At 46.0% G+C, this 22,969-nt stretch overlaps 1 protein-coding gene across 1 annotated transcript in view; it reads right to left on the bottom strand.

Moving 5' to 3' along the window:
- zfpm1 (zinc finger protein, FOG family member 1) overlaps nucleotides 1-22,969 on the bottom strand; it is a 63,119-nt gene that overhangs the window by 24,379 nt on the left and 15,771 nt on the right. Inside the window, exons 2-3 of the mRNA XM_056598878.1 lie at nucleotides 8,559-8,705; nucleotides 3,366-3,566 (exon numbers count right to left, since the gene is read on the bottom strand). Coding sequence (XP_056454853.1) covers nucleotides 3,366-3,566; nucleotides 8,559-8,705 — 348 coding nt within the window. The remainder of the gene's footprint in view (nucleotides 1-3,365; nucleotides 3,567-8,558; nucleotides 8,706-22,969) is intronic.

Below are 22,969 nucleotides of genomic sequence, written 5' to 3'. Positions count from 1 at the left end.
TAAGTATTCATAAAGGGGTTTCAAAATAACATATTTTTGAAAAATCCCATATTTATCCTTTGCAATGAGGCTCCTTTGGAAATACTCTATATAAGTATACTGTATATTGTTTTCAAAACATTGTGGTATGTAGTCTTTTTCTAAATAAACAAGTAGCTAAGAAATGAATTACTTAATTATAACTTCAGATCACCCTCATCTTTACATTACCATTGAGAGGCTTCCTTTCTAAACAAATATGTGTATATATTATAGATTGAATACGTGTTGGTATCTGGATAGCACTGGGTATAGTGTACACACACACACACACACACACACACACACACACACACTACTGAACAGAGGACTGGGGTTGGAAGGGGGCTCTGAGTGACGGCGGGAATTAAAAAGGCTTTTGGTCCGGTTTGTTGTGGTGAGTTAATCATATCAGGTATTGGCCTTGGACACAATATGCGATATTCCGTCCAAGCGATCGCGGCGAGCGATGGCTGTGGCCACGAAGCGGCATTTGTTTCCGAAATGAACCCGGAGATCATTAAAAAGAGCACACGCTCGCCCACAGTGTGGAAACAAATAAAACTCATAATATCAACACATTTTTTCTCGTGGAATCAAACCATACTTTCGCCTGAACAGAATTAAAATCTGCTCTCTGATCTAAACTAATTAAAATCTTATTTTTAAACGTTTTTATTTTTTTGTATCAATGCGAAAAAATTATATCTTGGTACACCAGAGTCAGACATGTATTGTAGTCATCCCAAAGAACAAAAACAGCCCTGACATAAAGGCCTGGAGATCAGAGGCAGGAATATAAAGATAGGCTACATGGGTATTGAGGTAGACAATTGGACGGATGGAAGGATGGATTGAGGAGACTAAGGGATAGATGTGGAGGAGAGGATACTTAGAATACAGTTGCATGAAAAGAAAGACCTTCACGAGGCATGTGTGTGTGTGTGTGTGTGTGTGTGCGTGCGTGCGTGCGTGCGTGTGTTCGAGGAAAAAAAAGGTTTGAAGTAAGAGAACAGCTTTAAGATTGTCATTGAGGATTAGGAAGATGGCGAAGCTGACCAAGATGATGATCAGGACCATGATGAATGATGTATGCATGAGCATATGAAGATGAACACTGCTGCCATATTGGATAATAACCAGCAGTATAAAATGTAAAGATTTTATGTAAACTGTTCTTATGGGTAAACGTTTACATCGTGGGCAGTAACACCATAGGAAACAAAGGTGAGGGGGAACTTGGTCTCTCCCGTCGTGGGGATTGGCCATGGCCAATCCCCACGACGGGACCAAGTTCCTTTGAAATACATTATGGGGGCAAGTGAACAAGCCTGCAAGGATGCAGGACAGCTAACAGAAACTACGCATCTGAGAAGTCAGGGGATTGGCATGGCGTCAGTATCAGACATTGTGGCTATGGTTGCAAAAACAAATTGAACAACTTTCTATTTCGAGAGAGAAAAGGACCTTTTTTTTTCTCTAGTTACAAGGAGAACTTGTATAAATGCCTTTTAAAATCGATTAGTAACAATAGAAACCAGGTCATATAATTTAGAAATAATTAAAATGATCATAACAACACATTTTTCCACGACACCAGACCAACACGCGAGAAAATGAATAAATAAATCAATGACGACACAAAAAGTGAAGGAAACGAGGTAAGAATGAGGAAGGAGACGGAAGGGGAGAGGAAGGAGGGAGACCAGATGTTCTACACCGTACCAAGCTGGGAGAAACCTCAAGGATGGCAGAAGGATGGAGGGAGGCCGGAAAGAGAGGAAAGGGTGCATGAGGGTGATGTGGGTGGGGGGGGGGGGGGGGGGGGGGGGGGGTTGTGGTGGTGGTGGTGGTGGTGTGGGTGGGGGCGGTGTCTCGACGATAAGAGAAAAATTCAGACTGGTCAAAGTTTCCCCTTTTGCCAATCGCGCCCGATAAAAACAGCGCCTGCTCCAGAGCTGATAGAGGGGCTATCTCTCCCTTCCTCCCCCATCCCCCCAGCCCCCCCCCCCTCCTCCCTCCCGCTCGCCTGGCAGTTAGTTTGTATGGTGGAGAAGGAGGAGGAGGAGGAAGAGGAGGAGGAAGAGGAAAGGAGGTATGAGAGTGGGCGATGGGTGGGGGGAATAAAAAAAGGAATACCACCTGCCCACCCCACCACCACCACCACCACCACCACCAACACCTCCCTATCTTAGCGGCATCACAATGGTACCATCAACCAGCCACCGCGCAGCAATTAATATCGCTCCAATTACTGTTAAAGGGACAGGGCTGGGCGGCGACGATAATGAACACATCCTCTCTTCCCCCCCACCAGACGAATTAAAATAACACACGTGCACGCCTGAACACACACGCGGCGGAACCCCACATCGGCACGCACAAACACAAACACAAACACACCCACACCCGCACACACACACCGACGCTTCATCAATACTGGCGCGCACGGTTCCACATTAAACGCGCGCAGCTTGAAAGGAAAATAATGCGAGATAGTGGGGTAATCTTCTTGCATTGTTTAACTCATTGAAGACAACAGACGCAGAGAGAAATAAATAACCAAACAAAAAGTGTGATAAGCCAGGAAATAAATAATAAAATTATGGGGACTCGCCGGTTATCTCCTCACTTAGCCGTGTGTGTGTGTGTGTGTGTGTGTGTGTGTGTGTGTGTGTGTGTGTGTGTGTGTGTGTGTGTGTGTGTGTGTGTGTGTGTGTGTGTGTGTGTGTGTGTGTGTTTGTTTGTGTGTGCCAATGTCTCCATGCAGGCATTTTCTGAGGTGTGGACTGAAATTCCTTTGGCCTTCACATGCCTGTGTTGTGTAGCCCAACAGCTTGGCGCCCCAAATCAGCCAAACAGACGCAAAGCAAAGCAGGGGCCGAATCACGTAGAACCTTGTTACGGTTCTCCCAAAATTGTTTGGAAATTAATACACACACATATATTTTCTATGCCAAATATTTGGATTTGATTTGGGCGAACCCTTTGCTCCCTCTGCCTGACCTGATCCCACGTCTGCTACTCCTGGAACTGGAGCGCACTGAAGGCTCAGTTATGGTTCCACGTCGACGCAACGCAATGAGCGCGCAGACACTCCGACGCAGTAGTGAACCTGCTTTGGTTCTGCGTTGGGTTTCAGTGAGCGGACCAATCACAGGTTGCATTTTTTACGAGGGGCACGTCAGGCCCTGGCGGTGGACACAAGGAGTATCTGCTAGGATGAAATGGGTAGCGTCGAAGTGGAACCATAACTAAGCCTTTAGTCTTGTTGGGAGCGTCCGCAGGTCGAGCAGACTTTACACCGTGAGTCGGGGGGGGGGGGGGGGGGGGGGGGGGGCACTCACCTGAAGCTCGCCGCCACGACACCTTGTGGTCATCCCTTCTGGGTTCCCTGTGGTTCCTGTCCGGTTCTTCTGCGTCACCGCAGCCCTCCTCGCCCTTTTCCTCCTCGTGAGCATTGTCACAGTAGTTGTCGTCTTCATCGTCTCCGTCGTCATCGTCATCATCATAGTCCGGGGATCCTCTGGGGGCCTTTGTCCGGGGCTCTGGTGGGAGGGAGGAGTTATTAAAGTGACGGTTAGGGTTAAGGGTTTGTTTATGTACATGTTCTATGGATCTGAACCCATGTAAAGGCGCATGTGTTTTGCTGAGGCTTATACACGTGTGTGTGTGTGTGTGTGTGTGTGTGTGTGTGTGTGTGTGTGTGTGTGTGTGTGTGTGTGTGTGTGTGTGTGTGTGTGTGTGCGTGCGTGTGCGTATGCATGTGTGTGTGTGTGTGGGTGAGAAGACAGTGCAACACCCCAGATTTATTCAACACCCACCAGAGAACATAGTGAGAGTCTCATTAAAACAATGGGAACAAAAATAGATAAAAGTCAACTTCAATTCAAAAGTATGTTGTGAAAGCTTTCTGTGGCTATTTTTATTAATTGTATACACTTCATCTTTTCTCGCACTCCTTGTCGACTCTTTTGTCGTCAGCCTTCAACCTACTTCTCCTTCTCCTTCTCTCTGTCTCCGCGGTCTGTACCAGGTGCCCCACGATGACAGAGGGGCACGCCTCCTCTCTTCTCTGCTGTTTGCCTCTCGCAGTATGGGTGGATAGGACTATTACGATGCGTGTGTGTGCGCGTGTGTGTGTATATGTGTGTGTGTGTGTGTGTGTGTGTGTGTGTGTGTGTGTGTGTGTGTGTGTGTGTGTGTGTGTGTGTGTGTGTGTGTGTGTGTGTGTGTGTGTGTGTGTGTGTGTGTGTGTGTTTGTGTAAAGTGTGTAAGTATAAAGTGTGTGTATAAAGTGTGTTTGTATAAGTGTGTGTTTGTTTGTGCGTGTGTGTGTATTTCTCACATCAGTTTCTCAGATCAGTCTCCATAAATGGTGTCTTTGTGGAAATGTGTGTATAAAGTGTGGTGTGTGTGTGTGTGTGTGTGTGTGTGTGTGTGTGTGTGTGTGTGTGTCTGTGTGTGTGTGTGTGTGTGTGTGCGTGTGCGTGCGTGCGTGTGCATGTGTGTGTGTGTATTAAGTGTATGTGTGTGTGTGTGTATAAAATGTGTGTATGTGTGTATAAAGTGTGTGTGTGTGGGTGTGTGTGTACAAAGTGTGTGTGTGTGTGTGTGTATAAAGTGTGTATGTGTATGTGTATAAAGTGTGTGTGTGTGTGCATTTGTATAAAGAATGGGTAAAAAGCCTAACCCTGTGCATCAAGAGTGAGAGAGTACGTGGATACAAAGAAACACACACACACTCTTCTTTCTGTGTGTGTGTGAGTGCGTGCGTACGTGACGGTTGAACTCTGATCCTTTCCTCGTGGCAGCTATCGGTCGCTCCATCACCCTGGCTTTCCCCTCCCTATTAGAGTGACTAATGATTAGTTAGATTAGATTAATAGTTGCATCACAGGAACTGCCTGTTATCTGCCCTCAACATCTTTAACATGTTCCTCTCCCGGGTCCAAGTTGCATCACCGCCAGCTCAAGGGTTGGGGAGAAACTGACAACAAGTCTGCCACACTGATCTGAAGTTTTTTAAAAAACAGAGTGGGCAGATCGATTCATTAATGTCACTCACTAATAAAAGGTCTCTTCTGGCGTTATTTGACCCTCAACCGATGCAATCTTAGTTTTTGTGCTGCGAGTGGAACACAACTTAAGATATAATATAGCTTGAAATATAATTAAAGTAGGCTGCGCTCCTCAAAGCGGAGGCGTGGCGTACGTGACACTGCCTTATTTTTTCTGGTTTTGAACAGTTGACTCTCTGTGAGGGACACGAGATCAACCAGATTAAGCGAGCTTGTGGTTGATGACCTCGTCAGGGGATGTAATCCATTATAAACACATGCAAATACATGTATTCACATCGTACCACCGACGGTGAATTGATTCTCAAAACTAAATGTTGTAAAAATAAAAGTCAAAGCCACGGCTTGAAAAACTCCCAATGTTATTCCTCACTCACTAAATGTACCCCCCCCCCCCCCCCCCCCCCCTCCATTACCTCAATCCTGGGCCCTCCCCCAGCGATAACGGCCGGGCCCAGTGCGTGTGTGCACAAAGGCTGTGTTTACCTTTGCATTCCCAGCTCCCGATAAAAACGCCCGATAACGCCTGATCGATACCACCATAAATGTCCCCAGCACCGCCGCGAACCCCACCCCACCCCACCCCCCTCCCTCCCACGTGCACCCCATCACACCACCCCATCACACCACCCCAACACAGCACCACCCCACCACACCAGCAGCAGGACCCACACTCGGTTATTACTGTTAACAGTTAGGAGACCAGATCTGACACGTCAAATAAATCAACACTCACTTACACACACACACACACAGCAAACATGCAAAAATACACACACCAACATGTATGCGCCCCTCCCTCTCTAAACAGTGGCATTATTTTCTGCTATAAATCACATTGAATGGCACATTGATTTTATCCTGCGGTGTGTGTGTGTGTGTGTGTGTGTGTGTGTGTGTGTGTGTGTGTGTGTGTGTGTGTGTGTGTGTGTGGGTGCTAGATTCAGTTATTGCGTTTAATATTATCAATATTATCTCCCATATCATCTCAGACAGGGAGGCAGGTATCAGGAGAAGTCGACAGTCACTATTCTGCCAGCCAGTCTCCGCCCTCAGTCCCTTCCCTCCTCCCTCCTCCTCCCTCCTCCTCCCTCTCCCCCTCTCTCCCTCTGCCGTGAGACAGCCTCCATCAATCTGATAAGGCGGAACTTCCCATGTCACACCTGCAGGGAAAAGTCACCCAACAATCTGACTGTCCCAACTCCCTCCCTCCCTCCCTCCCTCCCTCCCTCCCTCCCTCCCCCTTTTCTTTTTACAACTCTCCCTCTCTATGACCCTCTTCGTTCCCTGCTGTGGCACCTAGCTCTCTCTCTCGTCGTTAGTAGATCTGAACTTTTTTTTTGGTGTGTCTCAGTTCATCCCCTTGGCACCCCTGAGATGGATTTGATAAGAAACAAAAACATCTGTCCGTACGTGGTGTAGCTTTAGGATATCTATGTGTGTAGCTTAGTTTATCTTAGTTTAGCCTAGCCTTGGTAGCAGGGCATAGCAACTTCAACCACTGGACCGGCAAAAGTTCCCATTACAAATCGCACTGTTGAATCGTTAAAGATACATATTGTCCTGAATTAAATATAATTTGTCAAAGTTTACATTCGAGCTTTAACATTCATTGGGTCAACATGTTTATTTTTTAAAGGCAAAGTATTCAAATGAGAGTAGGGACCATAACACCGTCAGGTCATAGAATATCAGGAGAATCTTCCACACCACAAGCAAACAAGGGGCTGACCAGATGCTCACTCTATCTCTCTGTCCCTTTCTCTCAGCTAATCAGCTAGGACCTGGGCCAGTCAAATAGTCACAGTGTTGCAATTTCAAAAAGATATCCCATTATCTACCCCTCTCTTTTTCTCTCAATCTTGGTGAGTGTTTATCTGTGTGGGTGTTACCCATTGCAACAGAATGTGAATTCCTATATTTGTTTTGTATCGGTTTGGCCATGCGTGTATTTTTGTGTGTTGGTAAAGATGGATTAGGAAGGGAGGCTGTTTTTTGGTCCAATGTGTTTTTCTCACTAGAGTTATCTCTCTCCCCCTCTTCCCCTCTCCCGCTCTTCTCTCTCCCTCCCTCTCTTTCGCTCGCTCTCTCCCCCCCTCCGTCCCTCTCTCCCTGGTTGTGGATAAGAGAGGAGGTTGTCTTTATTAGCCAGCCCTGGCCAGATAAAGGGCCGGTATTGATCCAGGGGTTGAAAGAGCACGTTCGTCAAACATGGCTGATTTACAGAGAACTGATAATGGACAGCGCGGGCAATTGAGAACCCCCCATACCCCCCATGCATCCCCCCCCCCCCCGAGAAGAGAGCGAGAAGTATGAGAGAAGGGGGGGGGGGGGGGGGGGGGGTACAAGAGTATGTGATCGGGAGATGGATTCCAAAAAGAAATGGGGAGGACGTGAGGACAAGAGATGGAGTAAACAAAAACAAAGACATCAAGTTTTTTAGCAGTGGGGAAACAACTGTGTGGGTCTGTGTGTAGGTGCAGAAACACACACACACAAACACACAAACACACACACACACACAGAACTCCCATCCTCACTTGTACAATCGAATGCAGCACCCTACCCCCTCCAACTGGCACACACACTAACACACACACACACACACACCCACACCCACACACATTAACACACACACACACACACACACACCTGGGTAATCTCCTATCTGGTCTCGATTAGCACCTGACAGACTTTCCATGGCTTTATCAGAGCCCAACCAACCAGCAGTCTCTTATCACTAGCCCCCCCCCCCCCTCCCTGCACACCCTACCACCCCCATTCACACACACACAGACACACACACACACACACACACACACACACACACACACACACACACACCACAACCACCACTACCACACCTCCCCAAAAAAATCACAAGAGCAGGAATTTTTGAGATTAGAAAAAAAAAAGAGGAAGAAAAAAACAGGCAGCGAAATCTTGAATAACTCAAAAGAAAATGAGAGAAAAAAGTCTGATATCAGAGAGTACAAGAAGAGGCTGTGGATAAGGGCTGCATCATGGGGGAGAGGTGTTGGGGTGGTGCTGGTGAGGGGTGTAGGAGGTTGTCAGAGTTAAGGGAGCCCAGAAAAATGAAGTATTTAATCTATAGATGTTTGCGTTTGGACAGCAGGTGGTGTGTGTGTGTGTGTGTGTGTGTGTGTGTGTGTGTGTGTGTGTGTGTGTGTGTGTGTGTGTGTGTGTGTGTGTGTGTGTGTGTGTGTGTGTGTGTGTGTGTGTGTGTGTGTGTTCTCTCTTCACAACACCAAACCATGTCCAACAATCTAAAAACATTGACCCTGCAAACTCACCTCTGACCTCAGATCTGATTATTTATTTTTGTTAAGTATAATAATGAATGAAAATAAATATATATAATAAATATATATAAATAAATAATGACCCTGAATTATTGTCTTCAAACTACAAACAACACCGTCCTCATGGGGTCCTCACCTTCATTGTAGAGGGGTGCAAAGGGGGGGGGACTGGATCCATCCCCTCCTGCCGAGTCTTCCTGGTCCGAGGCCCCGCCCTCCTCTCCTGATAGGCTGAGGTCCCCGGGGGTGGTCTCGTCTCCACCATCCAGGTCACCGATGGAGCCTTTAGAAAGACATGAAGTCATACTTGGTGAATAACTTGTGCTTGGTACAAGGTACCCTTGGACAAGGAGTTGTGTATTGACCTATTGTATAATTATACTCAGCTAAACACATACTGTAGCTCTTCATATACAGTATCTATTGATCTAATGTATACATACTCAGCTAAACTCATGCTATAGCTTTTCATTTGTCTATTAACCTTTTGTATACATATACTCAGCTAAACTAATTCTGTAGCTTTATATTTATACGCTAATTCTCTAGCTCGCTAGCATTTTTTATCTAGCAAGCAATGCACGCAATATATGCAGAAACACAGTCGATTTCATTACACGTGTGTGCAAAAGAAAAGTGCACATTACAGAACCTACTTAGGATTATATATAAATGATGAGAGAAAAATACACTCAACACTTGGACAACGCACCCACCCCCACCACCACGACCATTTAAAAGAAACTCATTCAGAAACGATTTGAGGAATTGGACACGCTGAGCAGTATAATCTCCAAGATTAATGGTGGAAGCCAAGAGAGAGCTCAAAGCCAAATGACACTATACCTAAAATTGTGGCTAAAAGAGTGATTAGTGCGGGGGCTGATACGTATCAATTACACTTCCATAATCCCAACTGACCATAGTAATTATACAGTACTTTTGATCTATTTTAGCCTTTTGAAGATAAAAATGAAGAAAAAAAGAGTCGCTTTATATGGATTTGCTTTGCCATTTTTTTTTAATTAGGTTAATTTTTATTTTGACAGCGTTCTACAAACTATATTGACATACATATTATGGATGAATTTAGACTATTAAGTCATGGTCTCTTCGGAACAAACAAAAAAAACAATAATTAATATCCACCTACAGCCTGAGTGTGTAATAACTCGTTTAAATTACTGGTTTTCAGAACCAGGGCCGTCTCAATGTCAATATGAACCGAGTTCATCTGAGTTCCCCTTTATCTGCCATATGGAAGTTGCTTTATTTTACACGCGTGTCATCAAGGCTTTAATTTCTGCCTTGCATCACTCAAAACACATTATTTAGTGATGTCTGCGACAGTACCACTTGACAAAATGATTCATCTACTGCTCCTCATTCGGCCTATGATGGAACGGCTCTATCCTAGAAGCCAGGAAGTGCATGTGCACGCACGTGTGTGTGTGTGTGTGTGTGTGTGTGTGTGTGTGTGTGTGTGTGTGTGTGTGTGTGTGTGTGTGTGTGTGTGTGTGTGTGTGTGTGTGTGTGTGTGTGTGTGTGTGTGTGTGTGTGTGTGTACGTTTGTGTCTGTATGTGGGTGTGCGTCTCATTAATTTGGGCTAACTATTTGGTGTAAGAGGATTAGGGTCCTGCTGGAGGGGCGGGGGAAACGGTGAACAAGCCACCGCAGCGAAACGCACGACTCATCTGCATGTCAAGGTACTGAACAGCAAAACAAAAAGAATGCATTAGAAACCGCACACACACACACACACACACACACACACACACACACACACACACACACACACACACACACACACACACACACACACACACACACACACACACACACACACACACACACACACACACGCACACAACCGCACGCGTCAGGTACACTGAACGAACGTAGTTTCACCTCCTCCCGCTCCTCGGACACGTTGTAAAATTAATTTTTACGAGGTTGTGATGAGCGCAGGAGGATGCAGGGGGGGGGGGGGTTGTTGCCGAGCTAAAGCCGTGACTGGGGGGCGTATATATTTACAATGCTGGAACAAAGGAGCCCATAATCTATACAAAGCACACAACAATAGCCCTGAATTACAATACCCCCGTTACAAGAAGGGAGAAGCCTTTTTTTTTTTTTTTTATAATTCTGTTAATTTCACTTCCGAAGCAATTAAAAAGCAGGGCTGAGATAATGCTTGGAAACAATCGTCGGGGCTGACAAAGTGTTTCTGTCTTTGTAAATGAAACATCTTTAGGCTAATTTCAACTTCCATGCCTGTATGGTTGGCTCTAATTTCAGATAAAAAATTACCACAGTAAGATTTGGACGTTTATAAAAAATAGAAATGTAAAAATTAAAAAGTAGAGGGGGGGGGAGAAGATTGATCGTATAAACAATATTTCAGAATTAGCTGCTATGTCGCCAAGCTTTGCCAGATCTAATTTTCAGTATCTGTGAGGACATTTTCATACAATTAATTTTCCTTTAATCATAATTGTACAAAGGGACTCCTCTGTATAAAATTCCAATTATATTTCCCTGGTTGAAAATGTTAAGTTTGAATTATGATTTCTTTCCTCATTACCATTCTGGTTTAATGAATCGATCGCTGCATCACTGCCTTCGCACATCAAATGGGGGGCGCAAAAAAGTTTGGGTTCCGGGCCCGGGCGCTTTCATCCAGGGAGAAATATTCCTCTTTTATCCCCATTTCCTCTTCCTCTCTCCAGGACCATTGGCAGGCCGGATAACAGGGCTCTATGATAAGTATGGCACTTTCTTTAACTGCCTTTTTTTTCCCCCATAGTTAAGTTAAAAACCTTATTAATTGTAACAGCGCTACTCTCGCTGAGATATCCAATAGGAATGCTAGACTGAACTAATTTGCAAGATGGAGGAATAATAAACGAAAGGCAAAGCGCTCGTTTATGTATCTCTATATGAGGCCAATCACGGCGGTTGGGAACTTATCCGACAGCGGGATTAAACTTTTCTGTAATTTTTTATTTAAGAGTTGCGGAACCCAATTCTTTTTTTAAATGACTAAAACGATCTACTCCTGATAAAATGGTATTTGGATGGGCCACAACTTAAGAATATTCACGAATGAAGGATATATTGGAGGTGGGTTTGAACAATATTAGTTATTATTGAATTAGTTACATTGGGGGTCGTCTCCACCCAGATCAATTGACATGATCAGATGTCAAACAAGATGTAAAAAATAATTACGCATGTTCAAAACCTAGGTGGTCAGACACAGACAATATAAATTCTGTTCACCTGGTCGCCTGCTACTGTAATGCAAGGTCTGCATATCTGTAACGCTTCCAGGCTCCTAATTAAGGCTCCTAATTAAGAGTCGTTTGTATAGCAGAAGGCAAAGCTTTGCTTAAAACCATGCCTTGGTCCACACATACACAGTCACTGACGGGCTCCTCGCTGCCTAAGAGCCATCAATTACATTGGCCAGGACGGCCTGGCAGCGGAAACATACTGGGGCGGAAGAGAAACGCTAAAAGTACTGCGCTGTTACTCTGAAAGAACACGCTTCTATTCCGAGGAAAATAGGAGGAGGACTATTAAGGTTTGGAAAAGGGCTGGCTTTGATATAGAACAACACAGTATAGAATATATGAGGATGGAGAGGAAAGGAGCGTAGGAGCAAAGGAAGGCAGCGTTACATACAGGCTGTATTAACTCTCTGGACACATCAAAACCTGCGCCGCCCCCGATTGAACACATAGACACATCAAACCTGGTTGCTCAACAAGCTTGATTATAGGCACACACACACACACACACACACACACACACACACACACACACACACACACACACACACACACACACACACACACACACACACACACACACACACACACACACACACAGGCAGGACGCATAACTCTCATGCTAATAACTCAGCGCTCGGTTACAAAAAATAAAAGATAAAATAATAGCAGGGAGGCGGCGGGGGGCGGGCTTGTATCAGGCAATCACAGACTTCAGTGGAAAAAAGAGAGAGAGGGAGACTTAAGAGGATATTTAGAGAGCAGGAGTATGAGAGAGAGACAGAGACGGAGAGAGAGACAGAGAGACAGAGAGAGAGCGAGCGAGAGAGAGGAAGGGGTTCTTTGGTCTGTGCTCTTCAGGAATCTACTCAGCAAGCTGACACGGAGTCAGGAGCATTAACAGAATACACTTATTAATCACAGGGAGGGGGAGGGGGGAGAGAGAGAGAGGGAGAGGGAGAGGGAGAGGGAGAGAGAGAGAGAGAGAGAGAGAGAGAGAGAGAGAGAGAGAGAGAGAGAGACACACACACACTGGGCGACAACTAAGGCAACACTCGATTTGCCAACTTTGAAGTGGTGGAAACACGCCTTCCTTGGCGTGATGTGGGTTATGGCAGTGCATCCATGTCTGAAGGGCTGCCAGTCTCCTCACAGAGGATATCAAAACGTTTTTAAATGGATCAGTATAAAGATGTAAATATAGAACTCCCTCATTCCGTACGTTTTCAACCCTCCTTCAGCGCAACTGTTTGTGTGTGTGTGTGTGTGTGTGTGTGTGTGTGTGTGTGTGTGTGTGTGTGTGTGTGTGTGTGTGTGTGTGTGTGTGTGTGTGTGTGTGTGTGTGTGTGTGTGTGTGTGTGTGTGGTGTGTCTCTGTCTGTCTGTCTGTCTGTCTGTCTGTCCGTCTGTCTGCAACATAGAGAGATTACACACAGACAAACAGTATTCGAAGATACAATGCACTAGTGAAATAATTAATCATACAATAAACACAGACAAACTAAACCAAACATTAGTGCTGGGCAACCGCAATACCCTGATGTGACGATCATGCAATAAGTGTGTTTGTGTGTGTGTGTGTGTGTGTGCACCCCCACAAGCCCCCTAAAGCCTGCACTGCAAACACTCTGAATGCCTCTCTTGATACTTTCTCCCGCTTGAGACTCTCTCCAGCTCTCTCTCTCCCTCTCTCTCTAGGTCTGAGACTCTCTCCCTCTCTCTAGGTCTGACTCTCTCTCTGACTCTCTCTCTGACTCTCTCTCTGACTCTCTCTCTCTCTCTCTCTCTCTCTCTCTCTCTCTCTCTCTCTCTCTGTCCTTATTTCTTCATGCCTCTACCTGCCGTCCCTCGTCTATAAGCCTCTCTTCCTATCGTTATCCCCCCAGCCCAACACCACCTTCACTCCCACATCATTCTTAAGGTCCTTCCAAGAGTCTCTCCCCCACCCCACCCACTCCATCACCATGCCTCTTTACCTCTCTCCACTCCCATCCGAAAAAAAGATGGAGGGAAGAGGAATGGAGGGAAGAAGGAGAGAGAAGAAAGAGAGAAGGGAGGTGACAGGGCGAGCATGTGTGTGCGTGTATATGCGAGTGTGCGTGCACGTGTGTGTGTGTGTGTGTGTGTGTGTGTGTGTGTGTGTGTGTGTGTGTGTGTGTGTGTGTGTGTGTGTGTGTGTGTGTGTGTGTGTGTAGGATAGCTGGAAGCCTTTGGCGGTTATCGTCTTCTGCAGACTCTCTCTGCCGGCCTGATCTGTCTCCTCTTCATTAAGCAAATACGCCGACGTGGAAATGAAAACATAATAGCTATTTGATTTCCAGCGAGATATTTTGCATATTGGTTCGGAGCTGATAGCGGAATTTCATCAAGTCGTTTTTTTTTTTGCTCTCCCCCTCTCTCGCTCCCTCCTCTCCCACTACCACCTCAGCCCCCCCCCCCCTCCCCCTCACCCTCACCCGGCCCCCCCACTCATCCCTCCCCCCTTCATGCAAGCCCATGCCAAAAAAAAAAAGAGAAGGAGAATTACTGTGCTTGGACCGTTCAGCGGGATTTCTTTACATCGCTGAGAAGGAAGGGAAGAGCGAGAGCGGGGAAATGGAGGGGGGGAGGGGGGCGTGGACAGAGAGAAATCAGTTCCTCAGGATAACTACTTAAACGATTAAATATCCCCTCCAATTCCCCCTCTTCTCCTTTCTCTTCTCCCACCCCGATAACAAGTAAGGCAAGAAATGTAGCGCATTCACAAAGCTTTAGGTTGTACTAATCAGAGATAGGAGCGGCAAAAATTAACTGCTAAATGAGCAGGGCTGTAGACACCAGTACACACAGACACACACACGCGCGCACACACACACACACACACACACACAGACATATCACACAAATCTCCTTGGAATACAGCAGTCAGCCGGCCGGACCAAGAAGCTTAATAAGAAAGAGAGAGCAGCAACATGGAGGTGCTTGTGAATGTGCATGAGCGTTGGGCCATGTGTGTGCGTCTTTAGGCCCAGGACGTCCAGTAAAAAGAGTGAGTGTGTGTGAAACAATACATGTTAAATACGTGGACGCAGGATTACATATTGTTAAGATACAAGGTTGCACAGGTCTCCCCCCCTTCTCTCTCGTATAACCAGGTTTATCTGAAACACACACACACACACACACAAACCAAATAATCCTCCAAGAGAAAAGCACTCAATGTGGTGGACACAAGGCTGAATGCCAGGTGTGTGTCTGTAGTGCATGTGTGTGCGTGTGCGTGCGTGTGTGTGTGTTTACATACCCCTCAGCTACGTCCACCTATTTTTCACACAGCAGTTCGGCAACCATGTTTTTTAGTTTTTTTAAGGACATTGCGTGATGCAATTCCATGTTGTTCCATGATGCTCTGCGGCCAACTGCATAATATTTTGACAAACAGATTGGACTCGTTCTAACTGTTTGTCTTTTAACATATGAATCCAGCGCTATCTCTCTCCCCGTGCCTGAAGGCTACCATCACAGTTGGTGTTTACCATGCCATACCATTTATCAAAGAGTTGGTATTGGATGAAGTTATAAATCCAATCCACTGGGAAAATAAACCTTACACCTAGCAAACCACAAAGAGCAAGAGGAAACCAACCAAGGAGAGTTATCGATGGTTCTAAACGACACCTTCTGTTGCAAGTGTCATAGCATGCCAGGATGAGGTCCTGTGTCAGGCCTATCTTTGTTTGTCCCTCAGTGGTGCTCTCCTCTGGTGGAGCTTCAGACTTGCCGACATGGCCAGAGATAGGAGCTAGGGCTCAAGGACGCCCAACTCCCACACCCAGGGAGAGGGAGGCAGGGGTGGGACAGCGAACGGAGAAGTGGAGCTTAGAATACTAAGATATTTGCAGTGTGTTCCTGTTGGGATGTGTGTGTGTGTGTGTGTGTGTGTGTGTGTGTGTGTGTGTGTGTGTGTGTGTGTGTGTGTGTGTGTGTGTGTGTGTGTGTGTGTGTCTATGTGTGTGTGTGTGTGTGCACCCATTCACCTGGGTCTGTATCAGTAAAACAATAAAATCTGTACGTACGTGTATGTGCCCTTGTGTATTTTGGACAACGTGGAAGCATTCTATTAAGCGTGTGTGTGTGTAGGTGCGTTTGTTTGTGTAGGTGCGTGTGTGTGCGTCTCCTGTGTTGCGTCTGTGTTGTCAGCGTCCGATTGTGGGAGAAGCATGAGAAGACAAACAAAATAACAGAATTAAAGCTTTAAAGGAGGATTTTCCCCAATCCATTCTGGTTTAGAAGGGGAGAAATGTGAAGAGAGAGAGTGCGGGGGAGCGAGAGAGAGAGAGAGAGGAACACAGATGGACTCCATGCAGGGACCCTGGACTACTGACGGCAGGCATGCAGACGCGAGAGAACCAGCCGATAAGGCCTTCTGATAAAAGATAGAAAATAGCAGCAGATTTGAATTTTCCCACCATTCACATGGGCAGGGAGAGAGAGAGGGGACGAGAGAGCGAGAGATAAAGTAGGGAGGAGGAGAAGGAGAGGGTGGGTGTTGAATCAACTGCTTATCAGAATCCTTTCCATCTAAATACACCCCCCTTCTCCACCTCCTCCCTCCCTCCTGAAAACAGACAGTTGGGCAAGGCCATTGGATGTGCTTCTACTTCACATGCATAAAGGGTTCAAACAGAGTGTAATACACTCATATACACAATTATCATCATAATTAACAAATTATTCGAATTTCCTGATCTGATCAAGGGCTCGCATACAAAAAAAACATTAATAATAGTTATAACATTACCTATAGTATAATTAAAATATTGTTCGACCGGAAATATGATATTGGGTATATTGTTAAGGGTATATTATTGATTATCAGCTGCCATTGGATACTCGAGAGAAAGTCTGGTTGCATCATTAAGAACCAGAAACTATGGCTGCAAGGTCACTCACACTCTCACACACACACACACACACACACACACACACACACACACACACACACACGCGCACACACACACACACACTCACACACACAAGGTCATACGTGAACTCGAACCAGCCATCAGTGTATACTCAAACCGTATCAGACACATTGTAGCGTTCCATATCTCTAAGCCCCTCTCTCGCTGGATATGAACAAGACATGGCCTTGTGTGTAAAAACATTGAGAAGATTTTCACACACTCTGGGTAGGCAAGGATACGGACACTCCCACATCCAGCAGAGGAAAGGGAAGTAATGGGGGGATGTGGTGGGAGGGAATTTATGAATCAGGGTGTCTAAGACATCAGTCTGTACTGGAGCTGTAGCATAATATGGCTGACTTGATCTCAAACACAGTTGCTAAACAATAATAAGCCTTCAAACTTAATATAACCTTAACATTTACTATTGATGATATGAATCATGACAGATTTGAATTGACTCTTTTTATTTGACACACAGAATCTTTCTTGGATCTCCGTTTAACAACATTCTAAATAATATGACTTCTTGCTGTCATGATGACCATAGCGGAATAGCCAATAGTGTTATGGATTACAGCGAACTCACTTATAGGACTGCAAAATCAGTATAACCAGTGAAAAAGTGGTGACTCAACTCACCCCTGGTTCAAGGTGTTGAACAGAAGGAAACCTTTTGCCATGTGTTTTCCATTAACTCAGACAATCACCCTGGCATGGCATTCTAATAGAAGCCTTCATCTCGGCCCGCGGGGCAGAATATAGCGGACACACACTCTGACGGACAGCAGCTGGATGTGAAATGTGAGATGAGGTCACATTTGACCAACCGTTGGATTACAAGGCCCATGCACCGGACGCCTGGCTGAGCAACAACAGAGATGAGGAGACAGTGTGTGGGAGTGTGTGGGAGTGTGTGTGTGTGTGTGTGTGTGTGTGTGTGTGTGTGTGTGTGTGTGTGTGTGTGTGTGTGTGTGTGTGTGTGTGTGTGTGTGTGTGTGTTTAAAAAGGCAGCCTGATCACTCCTTGATCTGGAGGAGCAGCGGAGAGGAAGGAGGAGACTAGCTTACAATGGTATGCAGGAAGAGAGGGATGAAGAGCGAGAGAGAGATAGGGAGATAGAAACTCATTCAAGGATGACCACTCCCACTCCCACTCCCGCCAAATATTTATAAAATAAATAAAACTTTGTGTTTCCTACAATTCCTCTTGCCTCCACACACTTCATTCCACCCATCCACCTGTTGGAAGCAGAGACTAAACAAGGGATGAGTCAAATCTCTCTCTCTCTCTCTCTCTCTCTCTCTCTCTCTCTCTCTCTCTCTCTCTCTCTCTCTCTCTCTCTCTCTCTCTCTCTCTCTCTCTCTCTCTCTCTCTCTCTCTCTCTCTCTCTCTCTCTCTCTCTCTCTCTCTCTCTCCAATTTAACGCAGTAGACAGTTGATTACAGTGCAGGTATATAGTATGCTGTACAGATCAACTATCTAAAACAAAGGTTGAGACTGAAGTTTTATTTTTTTATTGCGAGGTAAGATACGAAAAATGTTTGCTTCCCTTTGGGAGACATTTTGTTTTTAGAACTGACTTAAAGGCCTCATGGAGGGGGTGTCAGCCGGTCACACGAAACGCCTGGACCCCATTATTATTCTTTCACTTGATATTTCTTATCTTAAGGCGATCTCCAAAAATGTTTCCGTGCCAGCTGATGAATTCAGAAGACAGACCTTCAAAGCATCCACAACTGATGATAAAAGGAGCACACATAAATGTATCAATGCACTACATAACTAAGATCCAGACGGATAAGTCATTTTCCCTCGAAATTATTTTTGCCATAAGGTTAGTATTAGATTAACAGGACTCTTCTGTTCTAGCTGCACCAGTAGAAAGCTAGCATGGTCTCTGATCGACTGATGCCAGACAAGCTACAAAAATCGGTTCATTACAAATTCCTGGAAGTCGCTATCTTACTGTCATTTTTTAAAACGATCTGTTTCAACACTGTGTGGAAGACAGAAAACAGAAAACAGCCTCTCCCCCCGAAGGCAGAGTACAGGAGTTTACTCAACCCGACATGAAGATAGAGAGATAAATGGAGAGAGAGAAAGATGGCCGAACGGACAAAAAGAGAAGGAGTGGGAGCAATGCGAAAGAAAATTAAAAAAGAGGCAGGCAGAAGGCAAGTAGCAGTGTCGGGGGGAGGGGGGGTCATAGATGGAGTGGGGGGGCATGGATTGAGTGGGGGGCATGGATGGAGCAGGGGGGGGGGGTTACTCACTGCGCCATACATCTCTTAATGGCTTGCATGTCTTATCTATCTCATCCTACCCCCACTATCTCCCATCACCACTGTCATAAGGCTTAAAATAAAGAAGAAATAAAAGTAAAAATACAGTGGGATCTCGTTGCCTAATATGTGTGTTGTAGGGTGTGATAGCATGGAGGCTGGGAGGACTGGGAGGATGGGGGTTGGGGTGGTGGGGAGGGTCAGAGAGAGGCTAGAGGAGATAGCTGGTTAAATATAACACCCTCTGAATGGCTGGCAAGTGCAGAGAAAGGGGGCAGTTTAGAGAGGCAGGGCATCGCTGTAGCCCCATCCCAGATAACATTGATGTTAAAAGAGAGTGAGCAGAAAAGAGATGGTGTGTGTGTGTGTGTGTGTGTGTGTGTGTGTGTGTGTGTGTGTGTGTGTGTGTGTGTGTGTGTGTGTGTGTGTGTGTGTGTGTGTGTGTGTGTGTGTGTGTGTGTGTGTGTGTGTGTGTGTGTGTGTGTGCGTGCGTGCGTGCGTGCGTGCGTGCGTGCGTGCGTGCGTGCGTGCGTGCGTGCGTGCGTGCGTGCGTGCGTGCGTGCGTGCGTGCGTGTGTGCCACATGCATAATTACTCCTAAGAGCACATACACACAAACATCCACCCACACTTGGAAACGCACACAATACGAGCAAGCGCACAATCACACTAACACACACACAGTGGCGTGCGCTGTACACTGAGCCAAGAAAGGATGCACTCTCTCACATCTTTGTATCTCACCCTGGCTTGCAAGAGGAAGTAACAGCACCCCCCCGCAAAACGCAAAAAGTCACAACGGGATTTCTGATGGGAAAATGTGCTTTCCTGAGATGATGGGCAGATAGCGGGGGAGTACAGCCAAATGTCAGAGATGATAAATGGAAGGGGTGCCGAGACAAGATCACACACACACACACACACACACACACACACACACACACACACACACACACACACACACACACACACACACACACACACACACACACACACACACACACACACACACACACACACACACACCACAGAAACATCTGCGCATGCATAGACACACATGGCTCCGAGCAGACTCTCTCTCTGCCGCCATATTCTTCACTGACTTTTTCACTCTGCTATGAAGACTCGAGAAATACGCCTGCACACCCAAAAAAAGATTAACATAGACTTGCAAGTTTGAATAAAAGGTGTGAATCTTTCAGAATCTCACGATTCAATTCAATTAAATTTTGATTCAAAATGATTCAAAATCAAATGGCGGTTCAAAACGATTTCCGGATTCAAAATCTGGGAATCGGCTTCTCGATTCTAAACATTGGGGGGCTAATTACAGGATCCCCTCGAGTCTGCTGTGCACTAAGAAAAGCTGTGTGGCAAGTTATGGCATGAAGCAAAGAGAACAGGGTGTATAACATTAGGGCATTTATATTTGAAAAAGTTATTTCAAATGATCGCAAAAATACAAACACAAAAAGGCTAACCTAATACAAAAGACAACTTTGAATTTTATTGAAACATGGTAGTGGTGGATCATTTAAACGTGTGTGTGTGTGTGTGTGTGTGTGTGTGTGTGTGTGTGTGTGTGTGTGTGTGTGTGTGTGTGTGTGTGTGTGTGTGTGTGTGTGTGTGTGTGTGTGTGTGTGTGTGTGTGTGTGTGTGTGTGTGTGTGCATGAGAAACACACTTGGCACACACACAATAAATAACATCTCACCCTCCTGTCCTTCGATGACCCAACGGGTGAGCCTATTACCACTCTTGTCCGTTGGTCTGTCCCCCCCCCCCCCCCCCCACCCCCTATTTCCCATCCAGCGAGAGGGCAGGCCGGGAGTGTTCCTCTGCCTCTATGCTTGTGCTTCTGTCTTTCAGTGTCTGCTCCCACCGAGCCCAGTTCGGTGACACACACACACACACACACACACACACACACAAAGAAAGGTTTTGCAGAAAACCCTTTAAAGAACTCTTAGCCAAGGTCCAAGAGCAATGTCCTCGGGCCAACTCGGTGGCCGACGGGCTTTTTTCCCTCTGAGGCGGCGCACGTTGCATATGCATGTGCGAACGCCCCAGCACACATGCGCACGCAGGCTTGCTCATGGATGATTGGGGAGATAATTTTAATATCACGCTGGTGTGGATTGCTGATAGTGGTTTTAAGGCAGCGCCCCGCCGGACCGAGAGCGGCTACCACCTATCTGTAATTAGTAACCGTTCCCTATCGCCGATAAGATAAACCGGCGCCTGACCTTTCTCCATTTTGGTTGCCGTGGCAACCTGACACCTGCACCCACCGCAACCCTCGCCCCCCCCTTCCTCGCCCTCCCCCCCCCATATTATTTTAGTGATTAAACAGCAAATAGCCTCGAAGATGTTGGGCGCGGATAAGGCAGATGATTAATAATAGTCCTTCACATGGTCCTCGCAGGGGTGCTTGGGTGTGTGTGTGTGTCCGTGTGTGTGCGTGCGCTTGGCATGTACACCAGTATGTGTATCTTGGGCAGGTAAGTGTGCTTTCACACACACACACACACACACACACACACACACACTCTCTAGCGTCAGGATGGAGAGATGCCCGGCAACGGTCGACGTTTGAGAAATAGCCCGCTCTGCTTTCTGTTGTGAACGTCGGACATTTAAGAGGAGGGGAAGTCGACGTGAAAAGCATGCTTCAGAGGTGAACAACATGAGCGACTGAGTGATGATTGAGGGAGAGGAAGTATGAGGGAGAGAGGGAGAGAGTGAGAGAGAGAGTGTGTTTGTGTGTGTCTATGGGAGAGTTTGTGTCAGATGGGCGGGACAATAGAATTCTCCTTCACTTCAGAGAGACTCTTCAAGAAAATAGAAACACGAATCGAGTCAGCTCCTTCCACTTCTCCTCCCCACTACCAACACCACCACCTCCTTCACCAGCACCGCTATCTCCTCCACCACCTCCAAACCCATGCCCCTCTTCCTGAATACAAGCACTATGTGGAATACATGAAGTACTGGACTCCCGGGCCGTCCTCCCCCTCTGGCCTTGCATAAACTGCAAAAAGGAGATACGGCAATGTGGGTTTAGGGTACTTATTAACTGGCTATAATGTATTGTAATAACCTAACCTAATAAACTTCCTCTTTACGGTAGTTATCAGTTCTATGTATAGATACAATTTTCATTGAAATTGACTGGCAGCATATATATATATATATATATATATATACACACACATACAACATGTATATAATTTATTGACAGATATTCCAATTTGCATGAACATTAAGATAGGAATCTCATAGCGTATGAAATATAGATTGCAGGAGTCTACATCAAATTGTTGGCGCACTGGTAGCTTCTAGTTGGTGGTTTCCTTTATCCATCAAATTTCATGATGAACTCAGGTTGAACTTTTACACTGGATGTGGTTTCTATAGAGATTAGTTATGTTTACTCTTGTCAATACTGATCTTAATTAAGAACTGTGTAATTAGTAAAGAACTATTTATGACCTGATAAAGCATGTTAGCGAAATCATTAATTATTTTAATAGGAGATCACCTAAACCCAAAATGTATTCTGGTGGGCCCATTTTACCCTTGTGGATAGAATGTACATCCCTGCATCGATGAACAAAAAACTAAATCAACCATCTACAATAAAGCCAAAGTAAGACACTGTGAACAGTGGTGATGTCCTCGGGGGTGATTCCCTGTGTGCGAGACTCTCCCTTATTCCTAGTGTGACCCATTGTCTCTCTATCTCTACTCCCCAATTTGCGTGGTGGGAAAACAGCAGAGAAGGTATGCAAAGTGGAAGCAGTTGAGTGAAAGGTCAGTGTGGGCTCCTTATCGGAGGAGATCTCCACAAACGATAGCCAGAGAGGAGGATATGAAGGTGGCCAGGGTGGACGGGGGGGGGGCAGGGGGGGCAGGGGGGAGGTCATCTCCCCCATTAGGCTGGACCCACAGCTGAGTCATTTTGTGAAACACACCGTTCGGGTGGAAACGCACGTATTAATAATACGTATTAAACTAATTACCAC

The sequence above is a fragment of the Gadus chalcogrammus genome, chromosome 9 (genome assembly GCF_026213295.1).
Source record: "Gadus chalcogrammus isolate NIFS_2021 chromosome 9, NIFS_Gcha_1.0, whole genome shotgun sequence".
Lineage (NCBI taxonomy): Eukaryota > Metazoa > Chordata > Actinopteri > Gadiformes > Gadidae > Gadus > Gadus chalcogrammus.
This window is presented reverse-complemented; position numbering and strand designations above follow the sequence as displayed.